The 25841-nt window shown below is 36.5% G+C and overlaps 1 protein-coding gene across 1 annotated transcript in view; it reads left to right on the top strand.

The window, feature by feature from the left end:
* Positions 1-25841, top strand: part of PUS10 (pseudouridine synthase 10) — a 72416-nt gene that overhangs the window by 1627 nt on the left and 44948 nt on the right. Inside the window, exons 2-4 of the mRNA XM_047068769.1 lie at positions 2171-2311; positions 5383-5646; positions 6383-6469. Of these exons, the coding sequence (XP_046924725.1) occupies positions 2186-2311; positions 5383-5646; positions 6383-6469 (477 nt within the window). The 5' untranslated portion in view covers positions 2171-2185. The remainder of the gene's footprint in view (positions 1-2170; positions 2312-5382; positions 5647-6382; positions 6470-25841) is intronic.

Here is a 25841-nt window from a genome sequence, read left to right as displayed (position 1 = left end):
TTGATCCACAAACTGTGAGATCATGACCTGGGCAGAAATCAAGAGTTAGATTAACGGAATGAGCCACCCAGGTGCCCCTAAGAAAGCATCCATTTTAATAAAAATATTTAACTTAAGTCCCCAGGGAAATCTTTGCTATAAAGTGACCTTTTAAAGAACTTACTCATCCACTTATTTATCAGGGAGGAGGGTTTGTTTCTCTTTCTGAGTTAAAGATTAATTCTGAATTAAATGAAATCTTTGGCCTTAACTAATGGAAAGGAGACAAAAAGAGTAAGACAGAAATAGTTTCTCTGGGAAGGGAGTGCAATCAGGGACATACTTTAAATACTGATAATCAGCCCCTCAGTGAATGCCACCCCTTGTCACTATCAAACTAGCAGATTAAATGGACTGGCGGAAGGAATTCATATCACTTATATGATGATGACCACACAGAGTTTCTCTATGTACAAAGTGTTCTCCAAATACTCTGTGTCATTTCATGAAAATGGCCTCGAGCCCAAATGTACTTAGGCAACCCTAAATCAGAGCTTCAGTCTCAGTGTCTCAAAGTTCTCACTGGTGTATCCAGGCATGTCTGAGTTTCTTCTCTTTCTGCCTACCAGCTCCCATATTGTATTCACCTGAGTTAGAACTCAGCCAGAGGGAGTCTGTTTTTTGTAGTCCTGGCTGCTGAACTGATTTTTATGGTGAAGGGTTCTGTATAAGATACACTCTACTTGCCTTCCTCACTCTTTATGTGAAGGGTATGCTGTTAAGTGTCCATGAACATTTAAAAACTTGCAAGTAAGAGTGGGTTCTAAAGGGTTGGAAAACAAGCTAATTCTAAGAATCACATCTTCAGAGTAAGGAGTTGGTAAGAGCTTTACCTTCCCACAAATTTTAAGCAAGTTCATTTGGATTATAAAACTGCACAAATTAAAAAGTTCCACTGTTTTTTTTTAAATGTTTTATTTATTTTTGAGACACACACACACACACAAACACAGAGTGTGAGTGGGGGAGGGGCAGAGAGAGAGAGGGAGACACAGCAATGGAAACAGGCTCCAGGCTCTTAGCTGTCAGCACAGAGCCCGATTTGGGGCTCAAACCAACGAAGTGTGAGATCATGACTGGAGCCTAAGTTGGATGCTTAACTGACTGAGCCACCCAGGCGCCTCTCAAAAAATGCTACTGTTTTTTATCTGCATGACCAGAGCTATACCATCCCACAATACTGCCATGCAATTATTGTTTTATAAAATATTGCCAGTTCCTCATTTTAAAGTAATATGAGGTGGTACAATAATCAGAATATCTATATTTGAGAAACAGAATGATTATGTAATTTAATTTTAGAGAAATATTTGAGAAACAGAATGATTATGTAATTTAATTTTAGTAATTTAATTTTATTTGGCAATAAGAGTTTTATATTGGATTTTACCCCATTCTCTTGTATTTGTTTCTAAGGGAGTTTATTCAAATTGCAAAAAGTAGCAACTTGTGTTAGATAATAGTTACTCTAAATTATTTTGCATGTAATTTGTGGGTTTTTTTTTTTTTTTTTGGTGGGGGGAGGTTTTACTTGTGCATCAGAGGAGCAGGTTTTTCTCATTTTCCTAATGGTTATCATTTAGTTATTTCATCAAACTATAATTGGTATTTTTAGATCTACTGGTCAATTTGTTTTAAATACTTGACTGCTTAGCTATCAGTAAGGCTAGTAAAATATTATATAGACTGCTCCGATTATTTTTTCCTAGCAAACTCATTTTTAATTTCTAATAGGGAAAATTTATTGAATTTACTACTCTGTGTTCCCAAACAGCCCTGAATGGTATAAAATAACAAAATTTCACTCTGCATTCTTTGTTTGAATTACCCTCCTCAGAGACAACTGTTCTTGATTATTTTTATTTCTTTTGATTGATTTAGTTAAATTGACGTACTTTATCAATAATTCAGAATGCTAAGCTAAATTCCTTGACAATTAGAAACTTTTACCTGATCCATCTAATAAATGTCTTTCAAGTTTATGTTTAAATATGCATAAAATGAGAGGGATATTGTTGAAGAGTATGAAATAGTGTTTTCAAATTAAAGCTAGTTTTTATCCCTAAAAGTGACATATTTGTCTGTGAAAGTAAAACACGAAAGATATTCATTACTTTTTCTTTCTTTCTAGTTATAATTATTTAATATGTTTCCACTGACTGAGGAAAATAAGCATGTGGCCCAGTTGTTGCTCAGTACTGGTACCTGTCCAAGATGTATCTTCAGATTCTGTGGTGTGGATTTTCATGCACCTTACAAACGACCCTACAAGGTACTTTCATTTTGTTTCTAAAGAAAGTTTCTCTATTCTAAAATGAATACCTGTACATTTGGGGGAAAGTATCCATAGCTCTTAATTAAATTAAAAAAAAACTATAATAAAATAATTCCTGATAATGGTAATTATGGAATTTCCACTAGACCATAAAAGTGTAAGTTCCTTCTTAAGTGATTATATCTGACACTTAATGTAGTGGGATCTTTGTGAAGCACATCCCTGGTGTATGTAATGTTTGTATATACTTCTCCCAAAGAGTAGACAGATATCAAAAAATAGTACTTCTAACCAGATGTTAGTAATATATGTGACAGGAGAATGACAGTCCTGAGATCTTCTATTAAGTGGAAGATCTATTAAGTGTGGATTTGGCTGCATTTTTTTCTTTTTCTGTTTTCTGTATTACCATTTGTACTTACAAATAGGTATTTGTAACCCTCTAGAAGTAAATGCTTACCATCATCATTTTTTACTATTAATAACAACAAAAATAATATACAGGGATCTTTGACATTTATGATAATATACAGAGGTTTGACTAGCAATACTTTCACATAAAATATGTAACATATTTTGTGAAATATACTTGATTCTACTAGTGATGGTCTTTTTAGAGACAATAATTATATATATGTGAATATATACCTATATTAACAGTAATATGTACACGCACACTCTGTTTCTTACAATTGACAATTTTTTTACATGTTTATTTACTTTTGAGGGAGAGTGGGGGGTGGGGGATAAGGGAGGGGAGACAGAAGATCTGAAGCAGGTTGTATGCTGACAGCACAGAGCCTGATACAGGGCTCGAACTCACAAACTGGAGATCATACCCTGAGCTGAAGTCAGACACTTAACCAACTGAACTGCCCAGGCACCCCATTTTACAGTTTTTAAAAATTGTTCAGGAGTTAGAAATATAAGTCATTTCCCTTATGTATTAGTTGTTTTGTATTATTTTGGAAATAATAATTATATCCAGTGTTCATATAACATTATTATATGTCAAGCTCTCATTTAATCCTAATAATAACCTATCAGGTAAGTACATACTATGATTGTCTCTATTTTCAGATGAAGAAACTGAGGCACAGAGAGGTAAACAACCTGCCCAATTTACACAGCTATTAAGTGAGCAAGCTAGGATATGAACTATCTGTCTGAATCCAAAGCCTAGAATTTGGAGCTAGAAGACATGGATTTGAATCCCAGTTCCAGCTTCAGTTTTCTCCTCTCTAAATGCGATTGATGATAACATCCACCTCACAGGATTTTAAGGGACAGTATCTAATAAAGTATGTGAAAACACTTTGAAAATGGTACATATGCTATGATGATTAATATATGTGTATATTCGTTTATACACACTGTGACTATAAAGTAATAAGACTGGTTTTGTATAACACTCCTTACACATTTTTTCAGACACATTATTTTATCATTCTATGCATTTGTCGTAAGATTTAAAAAATATATCTTATAAAGACACTTAGTCTTACCAACTTTTATTTGTATCATTTTATGTAAATATGAAAATATTTGAAGACTTTTTTTGTAATATACTTAGGTTTTGATCTGTTCTAGTCATATTACTATTTATGTACACATACACATGTACTATGTTATACTGACATTATAGAATTTAGGTAATAAACATTTGTGTAGGTCACAATATACCTATATGTGTGTGTATATATGAATCTTTCTGTTAAAGATGAAATAGGGGAGCTAATGTCTTAATAAAATAAATTAGATTTGTTTGAGTGTAAGATTTTTTATTCTTTAGAGCCAGTAAATTGTAACCTGAGTGAATTTCAAAAGTATATTTATTCAACAACTGAATAATAAAATCTGTCTAATTTAGGCAAAACAGAAAAAAAGTCCTCTGAGATTTTAGATGAATGGAATGCCTGAAATATGAGAACAGTTTCAAAGAAATGCAACTTTTAACATTCTACTACAAAGGGTGACAGAAATTAGGCAAACCAGAGTGTAGTAGAAGGCTTCTTTCAATTAATGCATACATGGTTTTTGTAATTATGGTGCCTAATTTCAGCATTGCCAGCATCTGTTTACCTTTGTTTAGTAATTCGTCTTGAAATTATTTTTACTTAATATACGTATAATCTCTATTTTTTCAGAATTCATATTAAATGAATATTGTACAAATGAGGTTTTAGTGCTTGTGAGATTATTAAGTAACCTAGCAATAGAATTCAGTTTGTATTTCTATTTGTTAATAATTAGAAGCGAAGCTTTTTTAAAATCTAAAATTAGCAAGTGAATGATCCTCATGACATAACTACAAACCAAATTACAGGCATACTTCAGAGATATAGAGATTTGGTTCCAGATTACCGAACTAAAGCAAATATCACAATGAAGTGAGTCAAATTAATTTTTTGGTTTCCCAGTGCATATGAAACTTATGTTTTCACTATACTGTAGTCTTTTAAGTGTGTAATAGCATTATATCTAAAATGTACATAATTAAAAAATAATTTATTGCTAAAAAATGCTAACCATCAGCTGAGCTTCCAGAGAGTTATAATCCCTGGTCACAGATCACTATAAAAAATATAATAATGGAAAGTTTTGAAATATTGTGAGAATTACTAAAATGTGACACAGAGACACAAAGTGAGCAAATGTTGGAAAAATGGTGCTGATAGACTTGCTTGATGCAAGGTTGCCACAAAACTTCAATTTGTAAACACACAGTATCTGCAAAGCAGAATAAACTGAAACACAGTAAAACGGGTTACACCTGTAATAAATTTGTTAATGGAACCTTTCTGCCTCAGATTTAGGACTTTAGCTTCACTGATATATGAAACTCTTTTGGAAAAATATTCACACATATATTGGAGGAGTTACAGATAATTCTCTTTTAAATTCCCCAGAAAGCCAATGCTGGATAGTAAGGTTAATTGATTTCTCCAAAATTGATATAAACCAACATTGTATAAGTCTGTGATATATAGTAATTTCACTCCTGTTTTCATCCTAACCTTAAGGGCATTGTCAAAAGGTTATTACTTTTTTCCAAATTAACTTTCCAGGAGTTGCTCAATGAACTACAGAAATTTTTGGAAACTGAAAAAGAGGAATTAATTTCGGATGTTCCAAACCCACCTCCCAAGAAAATTCGACTACAAGAACTAGAAGATGGGATTGATGGGATTGATAATCTGAGTCAAAATGGAGAGGGGAGGGTCTCCATTTTGGAAGATGGTAGCATTGCTTCTAAGAACTCAAATTTAAATGTATGCAATGTATGTCTAGGAATTCTTCAAGAATTCTGTGAAAAAGAGTTCATTAAAAAGGTAAATAATCTGTTTTTTTATTATATGTGCAATTATGTAGAAATTTTCAGTCTTAAGGCCTAGAATTCTTGAATCCAAAGGAGCAATACCATTCACTTCAACTTGTTTAACACCAATGGATCATTAAAACATTTTTACATTTTTTTGAAAAAACAAGCCGACTCTTCAAATTACGTTATTAACAAGATATCTGAAAATTAATGAAATATGTGTCCTTGTGTTTGTCATGAGTGCTACTCAACTGAAGAAAATATAGCAGTTTCCTTCTGCTGTTTAACATAGTTAGGAGTTAGAGAAAAGCTCTTAGTCATACCTATTAGTGTCTTGAAATGACAAGTGTTACCGTCTTGTGGAAGGTACATGATTGAATGTGGGATGGCCTTTTGTTTCTTAGCTGTCAGGAGTGCCAAATTTGGCTTTATTTTGCTTAAAAATATTTTTTAAATTAGGAGGTGATCTAATAGAAAACTATTTTGACGTTCCACAGATTGTTCTGCAAGTGAATCCTGGCTGTTTTGAACCTTGTGATAATCAGTTGTTCAGGTTATAGTTAGCAAATATTTGATTTCAGGATGTTTATGAGAATTCCCAAAGGTGAAAGTTTAGAAGTGTAGTGTGATCTCCTAGACCAAAATCCACGTTATGAAGATTAGTGTAAAACTTGCAGCAATTCCTGAGAATTTATAGAATACTGTTTTATGTAATAAAAAAATGCTTTTATGTAATACTTTTTTAGGTGTGCCAAAAAGTTGAGGCCTCTGGTTTTGAATTTACCAACTTGGTATTTTCAGTCTCCTTCCCACCACAGCTATCTGTAAGAGAGGTAAGGTCATTTAAATGCATGAAACTATACGTGAAATGCATGCTAGAAATTTCTCAAAAAATGGAGATGTAAAAATATGCCTTACCATATTTTCTACTTGTTGTGTACTTATTGAATAATTGATGATTGAAAGCATGGCATTATTATAGCTGCTTAATAATGTTGAATGAATGGATGAAAAAAAGGAATTTTTTTTTTAAATTTTTTTTTTTCAACGCTTTTTATTTATTTTTGGGACAGAGAGAGACAGAGCATGAACGGGGGAGGGGCAGAGAGAGAGGGAGACACAGAATCGGAAACAGGCTCCAGGCTCTGAGCCATCAGCCCAGAGCCTGACGCGGGGCTCGAACTCCCGGACCGCGAGATCGTGACCTGGCTGAAGTCGGACGCTTTACCGACTGCGCCACCCAGGCGCCCCGAAAAAAAGGAATTATTGATTAAGTTAGTTTATCATAGGACTGTCTCTCTTTTATTTATTTTTTTAGTTTTTAATATTTATTGTGTCAGTAGGGCTGAGAATATCACATGGTTTCAGTCTTCTGTGGGAAGTTATATAATAAAAGCCTAGCGCCTTTGAACATGAAAAACATCCCAAAGGCCAGGAGTCCTCTAAAGGAATTGAAAGGTAGAGATTTCAGAGAATTTCTCTCATTTTCAATATGTAAAGTGACTAGTTTAAGTCAGTTTTTGAAGACTTAGTGAAGAGAACAGTGTTCCTTGTGCCATTAAAAGGACTGTCTTTTTTTTTTTTTTTTTTTTTAAGGTCCTCATTCTGTTGCAGATATTCATTGAGCTTTAGATCTGTGTGAGGCATGTTGATCAGAGAAAGAGATTTGACCAGGACTTCAGAAATGTTTTGGGGCAGTTGTATACATTTTATAATGGTCTTGGGATGGGATCATTTCAGTTATGATGAACCTTCTTATTTTCTGGAGTCCATGGAAAAGGGAGAGAAATGGCCTCATGTTTATTTTAACTTTTTTCCTTTATTAAGTGAAAAAAATAATAGTAGTCATTACTGTAACATTCTTGTATGTCAAAACTGACATGAAAACATAAAACTATCTTTGTTAATACTGTTAAATGAATTATAGGGAGAATGACCCCTGTAATCTCAAATTATAACAATGAGTTCTAAACATATTCATTTATGGGTGTAAGGTGTCTTTTCCCTAAGAATCTAAAAGTGTCAGCAGAACATTATATCTTATACCATCACTCTCCTTGGTTGAGCAAAGTATGTTGTAGCAAATTCTATGTTTATTAGCCTCCAAAAGGCTGAAGATTAACTTACGACTTGTTGAAGCTGGTTGAATGACAAAGAGCTGGGAGGTGAAAAAGAGTAGAGTGTTTTTAAATAGTATCTCTGTCGATGACAAGATGGCTGAACTAATAGAATAAAGGGGATGATGATGAGGTACAGAGGTTTATAAACACATAAAATCATTTTCTAGTGAATCATCAAAGCGTTTTTCACAGATAGGTCATTTTCTGAATCCAGTTTTGGTAGCAAGAAACCGACTTCCGAAAGCTAAGTAACTCATAAAAAGTTGCAGTGTTTGAGTAATAAAAATAGAAATATGAAGCATATTTTATAAGTGCGGTTATATATCTTACCACCAAGTTCTTCATCTCAAAGTTTATATTTTGACATTAAAATTTGTTTTTTCCATTTTTATCACTTAAGTGATCATTTTAACATATCCATTTAATAGTTATTGAATACTTATGAAGTATTTATATTCCATATTAGAAACAGAATATTTCTGGGGCGCCTGGGTGGCGCAGTCGGTTAAGCGTCCGACTTCAGCCAGGTCACGATCTCGCGGTCCGTGAGTTCGAGCCCCGCGTCAGGCTCTGGGCTGATGGCTCAGAGCCTGGAGCCTGTTTCCGATTCTGTGTCTCCCTCTCTCTCTGCCCCTCCCCCGTTCATGCTCTGTCTCTCTCTGTCCCAAAAATAAATAAACATTGAAAAAAAATTAAAAAAAAAAAAGAAACAGAATATTTCTAATTCTGCTTAAACTTTATTTACTTTTTAAAAAATATTTATTCATTTTTGAGAGAGAGCGAGCGAGTGAGCATGAGCAGGGGAGGGGCAGAGAGCGAGGGAGACAGAGGATCCAAAGCGGGCTCTGCCCTGACAGAAGTGAGCCTGATGTGGGGCTCGAACTTATGAATTGCAAGGTCATGACCTGAGCCAAAGTCAGATGCTCAACCGACTGAGGCACCCAAGAACCCTTCTATTTACTTTTTATAACTGATTTTAACCACAAAACTATTTAGCAGAAATATGTGAGCATTCCAGTTATTGCAGAATTAATACATTTCCACAGAATAGTGTGTTCAGTGACTCATTGTTTTCCTTTATTTTTTTTTATTATTTTTTTTAATGTTTGTTTATTTCTGAGACAGAGAGAGAGAGAGCATGAGTGAGGGAGGGGCAGAGAGAGAGGGAGACACAGAATCCGAAGCAGGCTCCAGGCTCTGAGCTGTCAGCACAGAGCCTGACGTGGGGCTCGAACTCACAAACCATGAGATCATGACCTGAGCCGAAGTTGGTCTCTCAACTGACTGAGCCACCCAGGTGTGCCTCGTTGTATTCCTTTATATTGAGTAATACATTTTTACCCATTCTTTTCTTAAGAATATTAATTATTCAAAAAGTATGCAGTCCTACATGCTGTATACTATGCAGGTTTCTTCAGCAAATTGTGTTTATGGTTCATTTTGTGATTTTCTTTCATTATTACATGTTGTCACTTTCTTGTATTGCTGTCTTTTATTACTTCTTTGGAGTTAAGATATGATATGTAGGCCAGAGTGGATATAAATTGCTATTCAAACTAGTTAACATTTGTGTTACATATCCCAATTTAAACAAATTACACATTTTTCGGGTATTCTTGCATTTTGAATATAAATTCTTGACTTCTCTAGTGACATGTTTCTTCTACATTGTAGTTTTTCAGCTTAGAGCTTGTAAAACTTAGAACTTATTTTTCTGTGTGTAAGATAAACATTAATATGTGTGGAATTGATTGATGCTAGTTGTCTCATAATTCAGAGTGGAATACACATTTGAGTGAATTTGAATGATTCAGTGTTTTCCACTTCTAAAGAAAAAAATTATGATCACAGATACATTGAGTTGAAAACAAATAATTTTTTTTTTTAATTTTTTTTTTTTTCAACGTTTATTTACTTTTGGGACAGAGAGAGACAGAGCATGAACGGGGGAGGGGCAGAGAGAGAGGGAGACACAGAATCGGAAACAGGCTCCAGGCTCTGAGCCATCAGCCCAGAGCCCGACGCGGGGCTCAAACTCACGGACAGTGAGATCGTGACCTGGCTGAAGTAGGACACTTAACCGACTGCGCCACCCAGGCGCCCCGAAAACAAATAACTTTTTATCAACATGGTAATAGTGTATGTCTCCTTACTAAAGAACTAAGGGAAAGGATGAGCTCAACTAAAGGTGTTTTTTTTTTAATCAAAGTATTAAATTTATATTAATTCTTCCATATTTGGCCCTATCAATCCCTTCTGGCTACAGCTATAGTTTTTATTTATCATCATTATAAATGCACTAATTTAAAAGCTTAGGAAGAAAAGCTTGCAGTTGATATAATCATCATCTTGCACTGAGTTTGGGAGAATATGGAGGGAGAGGTAGAATACATCTGTGTGTGTTTTCCTAGGAACTGTCTTATCTGCTTGGGACAGTTTTAGACTGAATAGTGCCGAAGAGGAGGAAAACAAGCAAATTAACTGGTAAAACCCTGTTAGACATCAAGGAATACATGGTAAGCAGAATAAATGGAAGCAGTATTCAGGGGCTCACAAAAGACAAATCTTGAACCTAGCTGGATATAATACTTAGAGGCTCCAAAGTCTTTATAACAGTACACAAAATTCGAATGATAAGGTTGAGATTATAAGGGATAGTATATCATGTATATCATTTATAAGTATATCATTACCATAATGATGACTTTGTGGATTTGGGCTCACCACTTGAATGTAACAAAGGAAGGATGAGTTTTTTTATGAGAGTCAGATTTGTTAAGAGGAGAGATATGATGGTGTGATATGGCAAGAAATTATATACCTCCATTGAGATCAGAGATCCTGTGAGTGGAAGAATGCTGAACACCATCCAGAGGAGAATAAAAGGTTCTCAAACTCTAATGTGCATGGGGCGCCTGGGTGGCGCAGTCGGTTAAGCGTCCGACTTCAGCCAGGTCACGATCTCGCGGTCCGGGAGTTCGAGCCCCGCGTCAGGCTCTGGGCTGATGGCTCAGAGCCTGGAGCCTGTTTCCGATTCTGTGGCTCCCTCTCTCTCTGCCCCTCCCCCGTTCATGCTCTGTCTCTCTCTGTCCCAAAAATAAATAAACGTTGAAAAAAAATTTTTTTAAACTCTAATGTGCATAGGACTCATTTGGAGAGTTTCCCAGGCCCCATCCTTAGAGATTGTGATGAGTAGGTCGGTTGGACCCATGAATTTGTGTTTCTAACAAGCTCATGGGTGGTGTTGGTGTTGCTGGTGTTGCTACAAAGGACCACACCATGAGAACCACTGTCCTAAAGGATAATGGCAGAAATAATCTAGTCTGATAATAAACTGAGAACTTTTTAAAATTTATATTCTTTTTTTTTTAAATTAAAGTTTATTTATTTTTGACAGATAGAGAGAGAGAGAGAGAGAGAGACAGAGCATGAGTGGGGGAGGGGCAGAGAGAGGGAGACACAGAATCCAAAGCAGGCTCCAGGCTCCGAGCTGTCAGCACAGAGCCCGATGTGGGGCTCGAACTCACAGACTGCAAGATCATGATCTGGGCTGAAGTCGGATGCTCAACTGACTGAGCCACCCAGGCGCCCCTAAAATTTATATTCTTGACAGGAAGAGAGAAACAAGCATAATGAGGATATATTGTACACTTTTTTTTTTTAATCCTACACTTTTGATAGGTAGATGTCAAACAGTCCAAAGAAAAGGGAGTCAGAGAAAAATGGCAGAGGAATCTGGGCTGGAAGATAAAAGGATTCGGAGGTTCAGAGAAAGTGCAATTCAGACTTTAATTAAAACCAAATTATCCCAACCAATAAAAGAAAGTTTAAGGATAAAAATGCATCTCAACGAAGAAGAAATTGGGGGATCTCTTTCTCTCTGTATTTATATAAACATTTGTATTTATACATTTATATGTATTTATTTTATCTTTTATTGTAGAAAATTACAAAAGTAGCAAGGCTAGCCTAATGAGCCCTTAAGTATATATCATCCAACTCCAGTTGTAATTTTTTTGCCATACTGAAGTCAGTTTCCAAAAAAAGAGATGGGAAAGGTAAAGTCAGAGTAATGCAGATATAAGGAGGAGGCTTAGGTCTGTAATAGCAACTGGAAAATAAAATCTCTAATGAGTAGAAGCTTGCAAGAATTGCTAAGGAAGACTTGGGGTACTTTATGATTATAGGAAGAAAGAGATGAAAAAGGGGATGTGTCTGCTATTTGGAACTGATGGTATATTGCTGATGGATGATACAGAGAAAGTGGAACTTCTGAAAATCTTATTTTGCTTCTGTCCTTCCTATGAAGGAAAATGATGTCCAATCTGAATGGGTGGAATGATCATTGCCTGGTGAGGGAGAGTGAGAGCTCCACATGGTGAAGCTGCTCTAAATGGGTTCAGGTATTTGGGCCTGGTTGGATGACGTTCCAGGGTGGATTGAGAAAGAACTTGCAGTTGTCCATGATCTTTGAGAGCTTTTAAAAGATAGCAGATTTTCCAAAATCTGGAAGACAGAGAAGGGCAGCCCCAGTTTTCTAAAGGTGGTTTTGTTAACTACTAACTGGGGAGCTTGACCCTAAACTCCTGGCAGTATTCTAGATCAAGAACTAAAAAGTTAATTGTAGGCACTGAGGGTAAGGAAAACTTGGTGAACACACCAAACAGATTATGTGAAAAAATTATAAACAAATTGTGAACAAATTAAGAACAAATTATGTCTGCGTCATTTCTTCCTTTTATAGGCTAGCAGGACTATAAAAGGGATTTAGCTAGTGATTTGACCAGGTTTCTTTCTCATGATAACTTCCCGTGGCAGGAAACATGAACAGAATGTGAAGACAATTGGGTGGGTTGTATGTGGCTGGACATACCCAAAAGGAACTGATTAGAAGCTGATTTCAACCTGGACAGTGTTTCTCCAAGTGTACTCTGCTGATTGAAACCCACTTGGAGAAAGGTGTTGAAAGCAGATTGCCGGGCCTTGTCTTAAACCTCCTCAATCAGAATCTCCAGATATAGGGCATAGAAACCCTTCTACAATTAAAGTACACACTGAAATTCAAGAATCACTCAACTTCAGAGAGATTTCTGATGTGCTGTAAGGTTTTTTTCAGATGTCTCATTCATGATTTCTACTAGTGGTGCTATAATGGTAACACTGCAGATGTGCATGACACAGAGTTAAAAATATAGCAGATAGGCTGAGTGTTAGACTTGAGATCCGAAAGATCTCAAGAATAGGGAAAATCTAACAAGTTGAAATTTAACAGGAGTAAACATAAGTTCTTATACATGGGTTTAGAAAACCACTGCCAACTAAAGGACAGAGCAGGAATGGCTTAAAAGCTGTGTTTATAGACAAGGTGTGGGTGTTTTAGTTAATAGCCTGGTAAGAATTAGGGGACTGATGTGGATAACCTCTTTGGACTTTAGTACAGATATGAAAGTGTAGTATCTGGAGAGATGAAAGTGATGGTCCATCTGGTTTTACTCAGTGCTGACCATTTATGGACTGCCATATGCAGATGGAACATACTACTTTAGGAGGAACAGGGACAAATGGAAAGGCGTTATGTGATAGTCCACCTCCTAATCCTTGAAACCTGGGAATATGTTACTTTACGTGGGAAAAAAAGGGGGGGGTGATTTTATGGATGTAATTAAGATTAAGGATCCTGAGATGGAGAAATTATCCTGAATTCTCTGAGTGAGCTCAGCATGACTATATGAGCCTTTAAAAGTACCCTTCTTGGCTGAGGTCAGTGTCAGAGGAAGATGTGATTATGAAAGAATGGTCAGATGCAATGTTGCTCGCTTTGTAGATAGTGGAAAGGAACCAAGGAATATGGGCGGCCTCTAGAAGCTAGCAAAGGCAAGGAAATGGATTCTCTTAGCCTACATCCTCCAGAAAGGAATACAGCCCTGTTGACAGCTTGATTTTAGCCCAGTGAGACCCATGTTGGACTTCTGACCTAAAGAACTCTAAGATAATAAATTCATATTGCTTTAAACCACTTTGTTTGTAGTGGATTTGTTATAGTAGCAAAAGAAAACAAATACCTTTTAGGAGTGCATTCCAAATGGTGGACACATCTGAAACCTGGTCAGGGAGCCACTGTTGAAGGAACTTGGGTCGTTTAATTTGGAGAATATATGAGTAGTGGGATGAATTTGCCATTTTTCAATATTTGAGGGGTTTTCTGTTGCAGAGATGGAATCAGGAGGGAGATCATTTTCAGCTATAAGGAACTATTCAGAACAGGATAGACTTTTCAGAGATGGTATATTCCACCAGAATATTTAAGCCAACGCTGGGCAATTACTTGGCAGAGATATATAGAAGGAAAGTGTACACCATATAGATGGTTAGACTAGAAACTTTGTTCAGCCTTTTCAATTCTAAGATCCTGTATAGTTTTAAGAAAAATATTTATTACATTAGTTATTTTTTTGTTACCTTATATTCATGATTGAGTCCTCTAAACTTCTTCACCACATTCAAATTAGTGCCACACTAAAATTATGAGAGAATGAATGATCCAGACTTACCCTAATATTAGGCTAAACTGACGTTTATGGGAAAAAGCATTCCATTTAGTCCTTTTAAAAGTAAACTCTTTAAAGTCCTGTTCTTTTAGGTTTATCTTTACTAGTGTGGTCCAGTAGAGGGCAATATTGCACTATCAGTTTGGTTTTTTTTGGTAGTGTGTGGAAACAGTTTGCTCACTTTATTGACTCTTATGCAGCTTGTTGGGAGTTGCATTTGTCAAATCAAAAACTTTTTGTTTCATTTTTTTAATGTTTTTTTTTTTGTTTTGTTTTGTTTTTTTTTTTTTGGAGAGAGAGGGAGACAGAGCATGAGCAGGAGGCCGGGGGAGAGGGTGGGACAGAGAGAGGGAGACAGAGAATCAAAGCAGGCTCCAGGCTCTGAGCTGTCAGCACAGAGCCTGACACGGGGCTCGAACTCACAAACCACAAGATCATGACCTGAGCTGAAGGCAGATGCTTAACTGTCTGAACCACCCAGGATCTCCCCACATTTTCATTTTTATACTTGTAATATCTTCATGCTTTGCGCTAAGTACTATAAATTATACACAGCTCTAGAAAACTAACCAAAAATAAAAGCAGTACCATTTCTGTGGTAGCAGTTTATATTTACAATTTTTTTCTTAAATTATGACAAATGGATATTCAAAAGATTGGATTTTTACTTAAATCTGTGGGTTCATAACCAATTTGGGATCATCATCTCATTAAGAATCTAAAGAAAGCAATTGAATCCCTTTCCTAGACATGTGTATATTCAAAAATTTGCATGTACTTATAGGGCCTCTTAAACTCCCAGCCATTAATCTAGGATCTTTCCTGATCGAATACTGCAGAACCTTCTTCCGCCAACTGATTGATGTAGTTACTTTTTCTAAAGGGCAATGTTTTTTCTAATTATGTTGAAATCACTTTGACTTCAAATACAGAGACTATGCTTTCAAGTTCATATTGTGTATGCAGGCTCATTCATTAACCTGACTCTGATTTAGCATGTGTAATTTCAGCTTTTTGTTCATGTTCCATGACTTCTCACATTCTTGTTTTGCATGACAGGCATCTTGCCTAAATCAGTTTGTGTTCTCTCTCACCTACCATTTAAGAGCAACTCAAGGTTCACTTTGATTAACAAACTTTTTCCGAGCTTACTAAGGAGATTTCAGAATTTGTAGCCCTATTTTTTTATTAGGTTAGTTGGTTAGAACTTGCTTCAATCCCTGTGTGGTCCACTAAATCATGCAGAATGTGTTTTTATAAGGTTGCTGAATGAGACACTGAAAAACATGCAGAAATTACAGAGATCACTGTCTCTGCTCCTTAGGTGTCTTTCAATAGACTCTTTATGGACAGGTTGGGGGGATAGTAACCTTGCTATGTTTTAGATACACAGGCTGCAATGTTAAAAACCCTTCAGAGGACATGCAACAACTTAAACCTATCTTCCTTATAAAAAGTAACTCCCAAAGCATGTCCTTGTGAGCACAACAAGTAAGTAGAATCACAGAATCATAGATCTGTAGGAGACCCTGGTGAACTAGAACAAAACTCCTAGCTTTTTATGGTACTCACTGAAAAACGATGATGTGCATATAGCTGTGATTTGTCAGAGCTCTGACCATGCCCCACCCTCAGTGTAAATAAATCCATTCAGAATTTCTGATGGAGAATCCAGGAGTTCCCAACCTTTGTGTATAAGGTGATCCCCTTTTAATCTCTCACAGTTCAATGAATCCCCTATATCTGTGATTTAGAAAAAAGATACGCTTGGATTATTTTTTTTGCCTCACAGATTGGTACTGCTTCACTAATCATCTCACTTATCCTCACTTGAAGAGGAGAAAAACCAAAGCTTGCCTAATGTGGCATATTTATTGGAATTTGGGGTGGCTCTTTTTTGTTTTTAGACCATACCATCTTTTCATCTTGTTACATTCAGGTGTGTTTATTTACCTAACTACCATGGCTCTATGGGCATTGCCTTTTTTAAACTACCCCACTTATTAAGCCGTCCACTCAAGAACACAAACAAGGATCAAGGGCTCACCAGAATGATGAATCTAGTCAAAGGTGCTGTGTTGGGGGGAACATGGGACTTGACATGGTAGTAGGTTCAGGATTCTGTTACTCAGTGCCTATCTGGGACATGTGTTCCAAGGGAGAAAGGTTGAGTAATATGCAATTAGTCAAAGTCTATACAGAAGCCCAGTCCTGGTTAGAATGGGTAGTCAGAAGTCCAGCTGTCAAGGAGTCAGAGCAGGTATTGAAGAGGTCTAATAACCCATTGTTAGGGATGCAGGCCCAGGGGAGCCCAACATGTAAAACAAAAACCTCTTCCTGAGGTCATTGCAGCATGTAGCAAAGAGGAATGGATCCTATTCCTGGGAAGGAGATGCCATGGTGAAGTAGGATAGAAACAAGGCTAATTCTAAAGACCATCACAGTAATAATATGTATATTGAATTCAAGAATGCAGTTGGCAAGGCTCCAGGGTGGCTTAGTTGGGTGAGTGTCCAACTCTTGATTTAGGCTCAGGTCATGATCCCAGGATCATAGGATCTAGCCCTGAGTTGGGCTCCATGGTGAGCATGGAGCCTGCTTAAGATCCTCTCCCTTTCTCCCTGTCTTCCCCCTGGGTATGCACATTCTCTCTCTAAAATAAAATTAATTAAAAAAAAAAAAAGGAATGAAGTTGGCAGGGTATTCACACATATGTTTAAATACTTGAATATGCATATGCTTACCTCCTAGCTTTGTTTTTTTCTTGGTCTGAACTAGCTAAGTATAGGTGGAGAAGGCAGCAAGAAAGAAGAGTTGCTATGTCTTATCAACCCATGCAGGTCATTGAGAGGTAGTAGGGTGCAGTAAGAATATGAGGCAGCCTTTAAATTTTGAAGTTTATTGTTTTAATTTGTATGGTCCCTTCTTGTGAATTGTTATACTTTTGCATATTTAAAATTTACAAGAAGAAATACAAGAAATAAATACAATAAGGAATATAAAGTAAAGCAAATTGTTTTTCTTTAAAACTCAGTTTCCCCATCAAATGCAACATATTATCACGTTGCTACTTACCAACTGTTGAGTTCCTTATCAAACTTTTTTTTTTTCATTAATTTTAGGACTTTGTGGCCTAGTAAACTAAGTTTCAGAAAAAGGGAACTTCTAATTTAGGCTCTGCCTATTTCAGATTTGGGTTTCTCTTGTTACATAGAGAAGTCATGTCAACTGTCCTTTTTTTCTGATGTCACCACCATGTTTTAGACTTATTAATTCTAACCTATGAAGTTATGATTGTTTTTGGTATGTATAATTTGATATATATATAATATATGTAATTTAATCACCACAACCTCTTGAAGTAGATGGTGTTATTATCCCTATTGTACAGATGATGAAACTGAAACTCAAGATCACATTGCTAATAAATAACAGAGCTAGGATTTGAATGCTCATCTGTCCACTCTAAGGTTTATGCTTTTGATTATTGCTATATTCCACTGCCTAAATTGTGATTTGGTAAGATTTCAAAAGTGGGTTATTGTGTTGCTGTGTTTATAGGAGAGACTTAGCCTAGGTTTTGACCTTCACTGGTACTTTGTTTCTTCAGAGGGTACAATATCTTCAAAGTCAGAGAAAGGATACTTGGTTAAAAAAAAAAAAAAAAAAAAAAATATATATATATATATATATATATATATACACACACACACACGCACACACACACACACAACCAGAACTCGTAATATTTTAACAAGAATGAGGATAAATCACCAGTTTATTTGGTGATTTTCTAAAAATATGGTTTTTAAAAATAAAATTAAAGGGGCGCCTGGGTGGCGCAGTCGGTTAAGCGTCCGACTTCAGCCAGGTCACGATCTCGCGGTCCGTGAGTTCGAGCCCCGCGTCGGGCTCTGGGCTGATGGCTCAGAGCCTGGAGCCTGTTTCCGATTCTGTGTCTCCCTCTCTCTCTGCCCCTCCCCCGTTCATGCTCTGTCTCTCTCTGTCCCAAAAATAAATAAAAACGTGGAAAAAAAAAATTAAAAATAAAATTAAAATTACATTTTTTAAGACTTTCCCACCACAGTTGGGTTCAAGTTTGGTTATCAGATAACTGGAGTAGGTGGAGAAGACATTTTGAATTGAGTATTTTATTACAGCAGATATCTTAAAATAGAGGAATTTCCAGTCATTTTTGTGAGGAGCTACTTTTGATTTTCCTTTGATCTTAGGACGATTGGTACGTGTGTGTGTGTGACACGATGAATTATGATGTTACAGTCCCTTAATAATTGGAGGTGGGCGTGCCAGTAACGTGTTCAGCCAAGTCACACATATGTCCAAATGTCCAAGAAGAGGGCCTGGGTGCAGGTGCCACCCTGAAGTCAGACTCGTCCAACTTCATTACTGACTTGTCAGAAACCTCATTTTTAAGAAATGCTGCCGGTACTTTCTTTTCTTTTAGAAAAAGGCAAGATCAACGAAATAGTTTTAGATTAGGTCAGTCAGTTAAAAAGTGTTGATTAATGGAAGTGCTGCAGCTGTTCCTGCTTTTTTAAAAAATTAGGTTGGGGCGCCTGGGTGTCTCAGTTCGTTAAGCGTCTGACTCTTCATTTTGGCTCAGTTCATGATCTCACAGTTCATGAGTTTGAGCCCTGTGTTGGGCTGTCTGCTGTCAGCACAGAGCCTGCCTTTGGATCCTCTGCCCCCCCTCTCCTCTGCCCCTCTCTCTCTCTTTCAATAATAAATAAACATTTAAAAATTTAGGTTGTAGTGCTTAAAATATTGGAAGTTATCTTTATTAATCTTCCCTTTTAAGTAAAACCTGCTCTGGTTTTCTTCACTGATATTAATACTGAATCAATACTAATGGAATCCATTTTCTAGAGTAGATACCATTCAAGGCCTTTGTGGGAATGTTTATCTGAGAAATCTTTTTCTAAGAAAAACTGTCTTTCTCTTTACCGTTGTTATTTTTTTTTATTTTAATTCCAGTATAGTTAACATATAGTGGATGTTAGTTTTAGGTGTACAACACAGTGATTCAGCAGTTCCATACATCACGCAGTGCTCATCACAAGAAGTGTACTCCTTAATCCCCATCACCTATTTCACCCATCCCTCAACCCACCTCCCCTCTGGTAACCATCAGTCTATTCTCCAGAGTTAAGATTCTTGTTTCTTGGTTTGTCTTTTTTCCCCTTTGCTTGTTTGTTTTGTTTCTTAAATTCCACATATGAGTAAAATCCTTGCCACTACTTTTATTGTGTGTGCATAGTTATCCAATTTTAATGCTATAAATATTTTCAACCAATTTGGATACTCTAATCATTTCTAAAACTCTCATGTAAAGACTTCAGTTGTACACTGGGTTGTCAGTTTTCAGAACTACTTCCTTTCTACTGCTTGTATCTTTTGGTTTAACAATTAGTGTGTCAGAGATTAGCTGGATGCATGTCAGTCTGTACGGTTGTGGCAAGAGTCCTCAGAGCAGGCACTAGCAGAAAGAAGAGGTTAGGTTTTTTATTTAAAAAAACCCCACAAATATAATATATATATATAGCAAGTTAAAGAATCATATATTGTTTTCATTACATCGTAATTTAAAAACTATTCATGTAAGTAACTGTTAAAGTATTGCTGCAACTGAAATTCTTGATGTTTTTTTCTGCTAGGATCTCAGTTTGCTCTGAAGTGATTGTTAAAAATGTTGCTGTATCTGGGCAGAGATACTGTAAGGGGAACTAACTTGGGTGGGGAAAAAGAAAATGGATTTTATTTAAATTAAAGGTAGTCGTGAAGCATGCAAAAGGAAATGAAATCATGAAATAGATGTAAAGGTGTCAACATAGGTAGTAGCCCTTTTATGCTTGTATTAAGACTCATAATCTTTTCAGAATTCAGTTCATATCTAGGATTTACATTTTCTTGGGGGCACCTGGGTGGCTCAGTCATTTAAACATGTGACTGTTGATCTCTGCTCAGGTTTGTGAGATCAACTCCTGCATTGGGCTCTGCACTGACAGCACAGAGGCCATGTGGGATTCTGTCTCCCTCTCTCTCTCCTCCCCTGTGCATGCGCACACACACGTGCACGTGCTTTCTCTCTCAAAGTAAAAAAGTAAACTTGAAAATTTCTCTGAAGCTTGGAGATTATGGTGTATTGTCACTATAAATTCATGTTAGAAACCATGAGATAGTGGGGCGCCTGGGTGGCTCAGTCGGTTAAGCCTCTGACTTAGGCTCAGTTCTTAGAGTTTGAGTTTGAGCCCTACATGGGTCCCTGCGCTGACAGTGTGCACCCTGCTTGGGATTCTGTCTCCCTCTTTCTCTACCCCTCCCCCACTCACTGTCTCTCAAAAATAAATAAACATTTAAAACAAAAAGAAACCATGAGATAGTGATTTTAGTGAGACTTTGGATCATAGCTCTGAAAGCATCACAGAAACCCTCTACTTATCAAGGAATTGGACACATGCATTTCAAGCCTATTTAGTAGATCAGTAACCGTGTATGAATGGTAAGATTTTTTTAAATGCGTGTATGTATTAAGGACACTTCTGTTGGATAAAATTTTTATTCATGATGTAACCTGAGTTATTTTGCAATTAAGATTAAGATGTACCACATGTGTCTTCTCTTTGTTTTTTTAATGCTTGTTTATTTTTGAGAAAGAGAGTGAATGAGAGTGAGCATGGGTGAGGGGCAGAGAGAGAGGGAACAGAGGATCTGAAGTCAGCTCTTTGCTGACAGCAGAGAGCCCGATGCAGGGCTGCAACTAATGAAATGAATCATGAGATCATGACCTGAGCTGAAGTCAGACACTTAACGTACTGAGCCACCCAGGTGCCCCCCGGATAAACAATATTCTATTAGCACATAGACCTTTTTTCCCCTGAACTTGAGACACAGTATGTCTGTTGGTTAACTTACTGGACATCTTAGGTAAAGTCTTATTCTAGTTTGATTAGTCATTCATTTCTCATATTTAAGTAATGGCCTTATAGAAAACATAGATTACATGATGAGTCCTCGAAGTTGAACTCTACCCTCTATTCTAGAATAGAAATATTTTCATTTTCATTTTATTAAATTTTGTTTTAATATTCATCAGTAGTTATCCCCTGTCTTTGCCCCTAAAACTAGAGTTTAAGTGTGCCTGATTTTGATCTATATAAAATAGAATCATAACATAATAATTTTTTGTGTCTGGCTTCCTTCATTTAGTATTATTTTTAAGAGATTCATCCAAAAAAAAAAAAAAAAAAAAAAAAAAAATTTAGAAAAGGGGCGCCTGGGTGGCGCAGTCGGTTAAGCGTCCGACTTCAGCCAGGTCACGATCTTGCGGTCTGTGAGTTCGAGCCCCGCGTCAGGCTCTGGGCTGATGGCTCAGAGCCTGGAGCCTGTTTCCGATTCTGTGTCTCCCTCTCTCTCTGCCCCTCCCCCGTTCATGCTCTGTCTCTCTCTGTCCCAAAAATAAATAAACGTTGAAAAAAAAAAAAAAAAAAAAAAAAAAAAAAGAGATTCATCTATATTGCTATGTGTAGCTATAATTTATTCATTTTCATTGTTATACAGTTTTCAGTTGCATAAATATACTGCAGTTTATTTATACTATTATAAATGGATATTAAGTTCATTTCTGGTTTTTGGCTACTTCCAACAGTAAAACCATAAGCATTCTTGTAGCTGTATTCTAGTGCACATACGTAGGAGTTTATCTAGGCTATATGCCTGTGAGTGGAATTGCTGAGTCATAAGGAATACATTTAAATAATATAATCTGAATTAACACTACAATTTATAGCCTATTAATCAGCTTTATTAGCTCATTCCTCCTAAATCAACTTAATGACAACAGCCTTAACTTTTCACTAATATTTTCTGACTCCCTGTCAGTGCCCTTATTAACATTAATGATATGACTTTGTCCACTAATACCCATAGCCAGTCAGTTTCATCTATCACTAGATGAAAGAATCACCAACCTTCCTTAGAAACTATATATTACAATACTAGTTATGCTACAAATATTCTTAATTACAACTTTTACTGCTATAGAATGAATTTTATTTTATATTTTATTTGAAGCAACATTAATTCCAATCCTAATCATCATCAGCCACTAAGGACACCAAATAGAATGATTAAAAGCAGGACTTTATTTTATATTCTAGTAGGATCACTCCCACTTTTCATTGCCCTAATCTTTATCCAAAATCTTACAGGTTCATTAAACTTTCTAATAATTCAATCCTGAACCGAAACAGTATCTAGTTCTTGATTTGGTTGAATGCCGACATTGGTTCAGGTCATGATCTCACGGTTTGTGGGTTCAAGCCCCACGTTGGGCTCTGTGCTGACAGCTTGGAGCCTGGAGCCTGCTTTGGATCCTGTGTCTCCCTCTCTGCACCTCCCCCGCTCACACTCTGTCTCTCTCTCTCTCTCAAAAATAAAATAAAAACATTAAAAAGAAATCACTCACTGCATATTCCTTTCTTAGCCACATAGCACTAATAATTGTAGCCATTCTTATCTAAACACCATGAAGTTACATAGGAGCTACAGCCCTAATAATTGCCCACAGCCTTACATCAACACTATTTTGCCTGGCGAATTCAAACTATGAACAAATTCCCAGCTGAACTATAATTCTAGCTCAGGGATTAACAGACTCTCCTTCTACTAACAGCAGCATGTTGACTTCTAGTGAACCTTACCAATTTGGTCTTATCCCCAACAATTAGCCTAATTGGAGAACTATTTGTAATTAAGTACATCATCATTTTCATTATCCAACATTATCATTATCCTAATAGGAATTAACATTGTTATTACTACCCTATAGTCCCTTTATATATTAATCAAAACACAATAGAGCAAACCATCATTCACATGAGAAAATGCTCTCATAGCCCCACATTTACTGCCCTGTGACTTATATCAGTTAACCCCCAAATTATTTTGACATCCATTTTTAATAAAAATAAAATTAAATATATTTTACCTAATAAAATATATTTTAATATATTTTAATAAAAATATTAGATTGTGAATCTAATAATAGAAACTCAAAACATCTTTTTTACTGAGAAAATATGCAAGAATTCATGCCTCCATGTATAATAATAACAGCTTTTTTAAACTTTTAATGGCTAGAAGTAATAATCCATTGGTCTCAGAACCAAAAAGTTGGTACAACTCCAAATAAAGGCAATAAATCTATTCACCTCTTCTATACTAATTTCACTATTTATGTTAACTTTACCAATCATAGTTATCACTTCTAAGATCTATGAAAGCAATCTATATCCATACTGCATAAAAACTATCATCTCATATGCCTTCATCCCACAATATTTGTTTATTGGGCCAAGAAAAAATTATTTCAAACTGACACTGAATAACCATTCAAACCCTGAAGTTATTGCTCAGCTTTAAACCAGATTATTTCTCGGGTGCCTGGATAACTCCGTTGGTTAAGTGACCAACTCTTGACTTTGGCTCAGGTCATGAACTCATGGTTTGTGAGTTCTAGCCCTGCATTTGGCTCTGTGCTGACAGTGCTGGGCCTGCTTGGGATTCTTCTCCCTCTCTCTGTGTCCCTCCTCTGCTTACACTCTGTCTGTCTGTCTCTCTCTCTCTGTACTAAATAAATAAACATTAAAAAAAAAAAAGAGTATTGCTTTTTCCACCTCAAGCCAGTTAGGCCTAACGATATGAAATATCTTAACGATATTAATCAACCATGTCTAACATTCCTACACGTCTGCACATTCATGCATTACAGTTTTTGGGTTCTTTGAATAAAGCTGGTGTATACAAACTTTTATGTGTAATCATTTGTGTGTATATTTTCATTTTGGGTAAATACCTTAGAGTGGAAATCTAAGTCATATGGTAGGTATGTGTTTAACCATATGAGAAGCTGCCGTGCAATTTTCCAAAGTAGATTTACCAGTTTATGTTTATAATCCACCAACAGTATGTGAGCATTGTAGTCGCTTCACATTCTTAGTAACACTTGGTATCGTCACTTTCTTTCATTTGAGCCATTCTAATGGGTGTGTAGAGATTATATATTTATTTTTCTGCTGACTAATAATGTTGAGCATCTTTTCATGTAGTTACTTGCCATTCATATATCTTTGTGAAGTCTCTTCACATGTGACTTTATCAAATATTTTGCCCATTTAAAAAATTTGGGTTATCTTCTTTTCATTGAGTTGTAACAGTTCTTAATATAGTCCAGATCCACATCCTTATTATGTATATATGTGTTGCAAATATTATCTACCATGTTGTGGGTTGTTCTTTAATTTTCTTAATGATATTTGTCAAAGAAGACAACTTCCTACTTTTGATAAAGTCCAGTTCACCAGCTTTTTATTCATATGGTTCATGCTATTTGTATCCTACCTAACAAATTTTTGTACACTGCAAGTTTACAAAGATTTTCTCCTATGTTTTATTATATAAGTTTTCAGGGGTGTCGGGGTGGCTCAGTTGGTTGAGCCTCTGACTCTTGATTTCAGCTCAGGTTATGAACCCAGGATCGTGGAATCAAGCCCCGTGTCAGGTTCTATGCTGAGCATAGAGGCCTGCTTGGGATCCTCTGTCTCTCTCTCTCTCTCTCTCTCTCTCTCTCTGTCCTTCTCTCTCTCTCTCCCTATCTCTCTCCTACTCCCCCTCCCTCCCTCCCTCTCCCTCTCTCTCCCTCTCTCTCCCTCCCTCCTTCTGCCCATCCCCCTGCTCATCCTCTCTGTCTCTAAAATTTTAAATAAATAAATAAAATAAAATAAAATAAAATAAAATAAAATAAAATAAAATAAAAAAAATTTTCTTCCTTTTAGCTTTTATGTTTATATCTCTGATCCATTCTGAGTTAATTAAAAAAAATTTTTTTAAGATTTATTCATTTTTGAGACAGAGAGAGACAGAGCATGAACGGGGGAAGGTCAGAGAGAGAGGGAGACACAGAATCCGAAACAGGCTCCGGGCTCTGAGCTGTCAGCACAGAGCCCAACGCGGAGCTCGAACTCACAGACCGTGAGATCATGACCTGAGCCGAAGTCGGACGTCCAACCGACTGAGCCACCGAGGCGCCCCCTGAGTTAATTTTTTAAATATACGGTGAGGTAAATGTTGATGTTTGTTTTTCTTTTCAGTACCATATGATGAAAAAGCCTTGGTTTCCCCATTGATTTCCTTGCTAACTTTGTAGAAAATAAGCTGACCATATGTGTGTATATATATGTGTGTGTTTTTCTTCCATTGATATGTCATCAGTGGATTGTATATCAATAGTAAACTGTCTTGATTACTCCAGCATTATAGTATGTCTTGAAAACAGCAAATCTTTGAACTTTGTTCTCTTTAAAATTTACTTTGGTGAGGAGTGCCTGGGTGGCTCAGTCAGTTAAGCGTCTGACTTTGGCTCAGGTCATGAACTCAGTTCATGAGGTCGTCCCACATCCGGCTCTGTGCTGACAGCTCAGAGCCTAAAGCCTGCTTCAGATTCTGTCTCTCCCTCTCTC

Source organism: Lynx rufus, unplaced genomic scaffold, assembly GCF_022079265.1.
Source record: "Lynx rufus isolate CCGP_SWC_20201006 ecotype Redwood Valley unplaced genomic scaffold, mLynRuf1.p SCAF_8, whole genome shotgun sequence".
NCBI classification, from domain to species: domain Eukaryota; kingdom Metazoa; phylum Chordata; class Mammalia; order Carnivora; family Felidae; genus Lynx; species Lynx rufus.
Note: the sequence above shows the minus strand (reverse complement) of the source record. Positions and strands in the feature narration are given on the sequence as shown.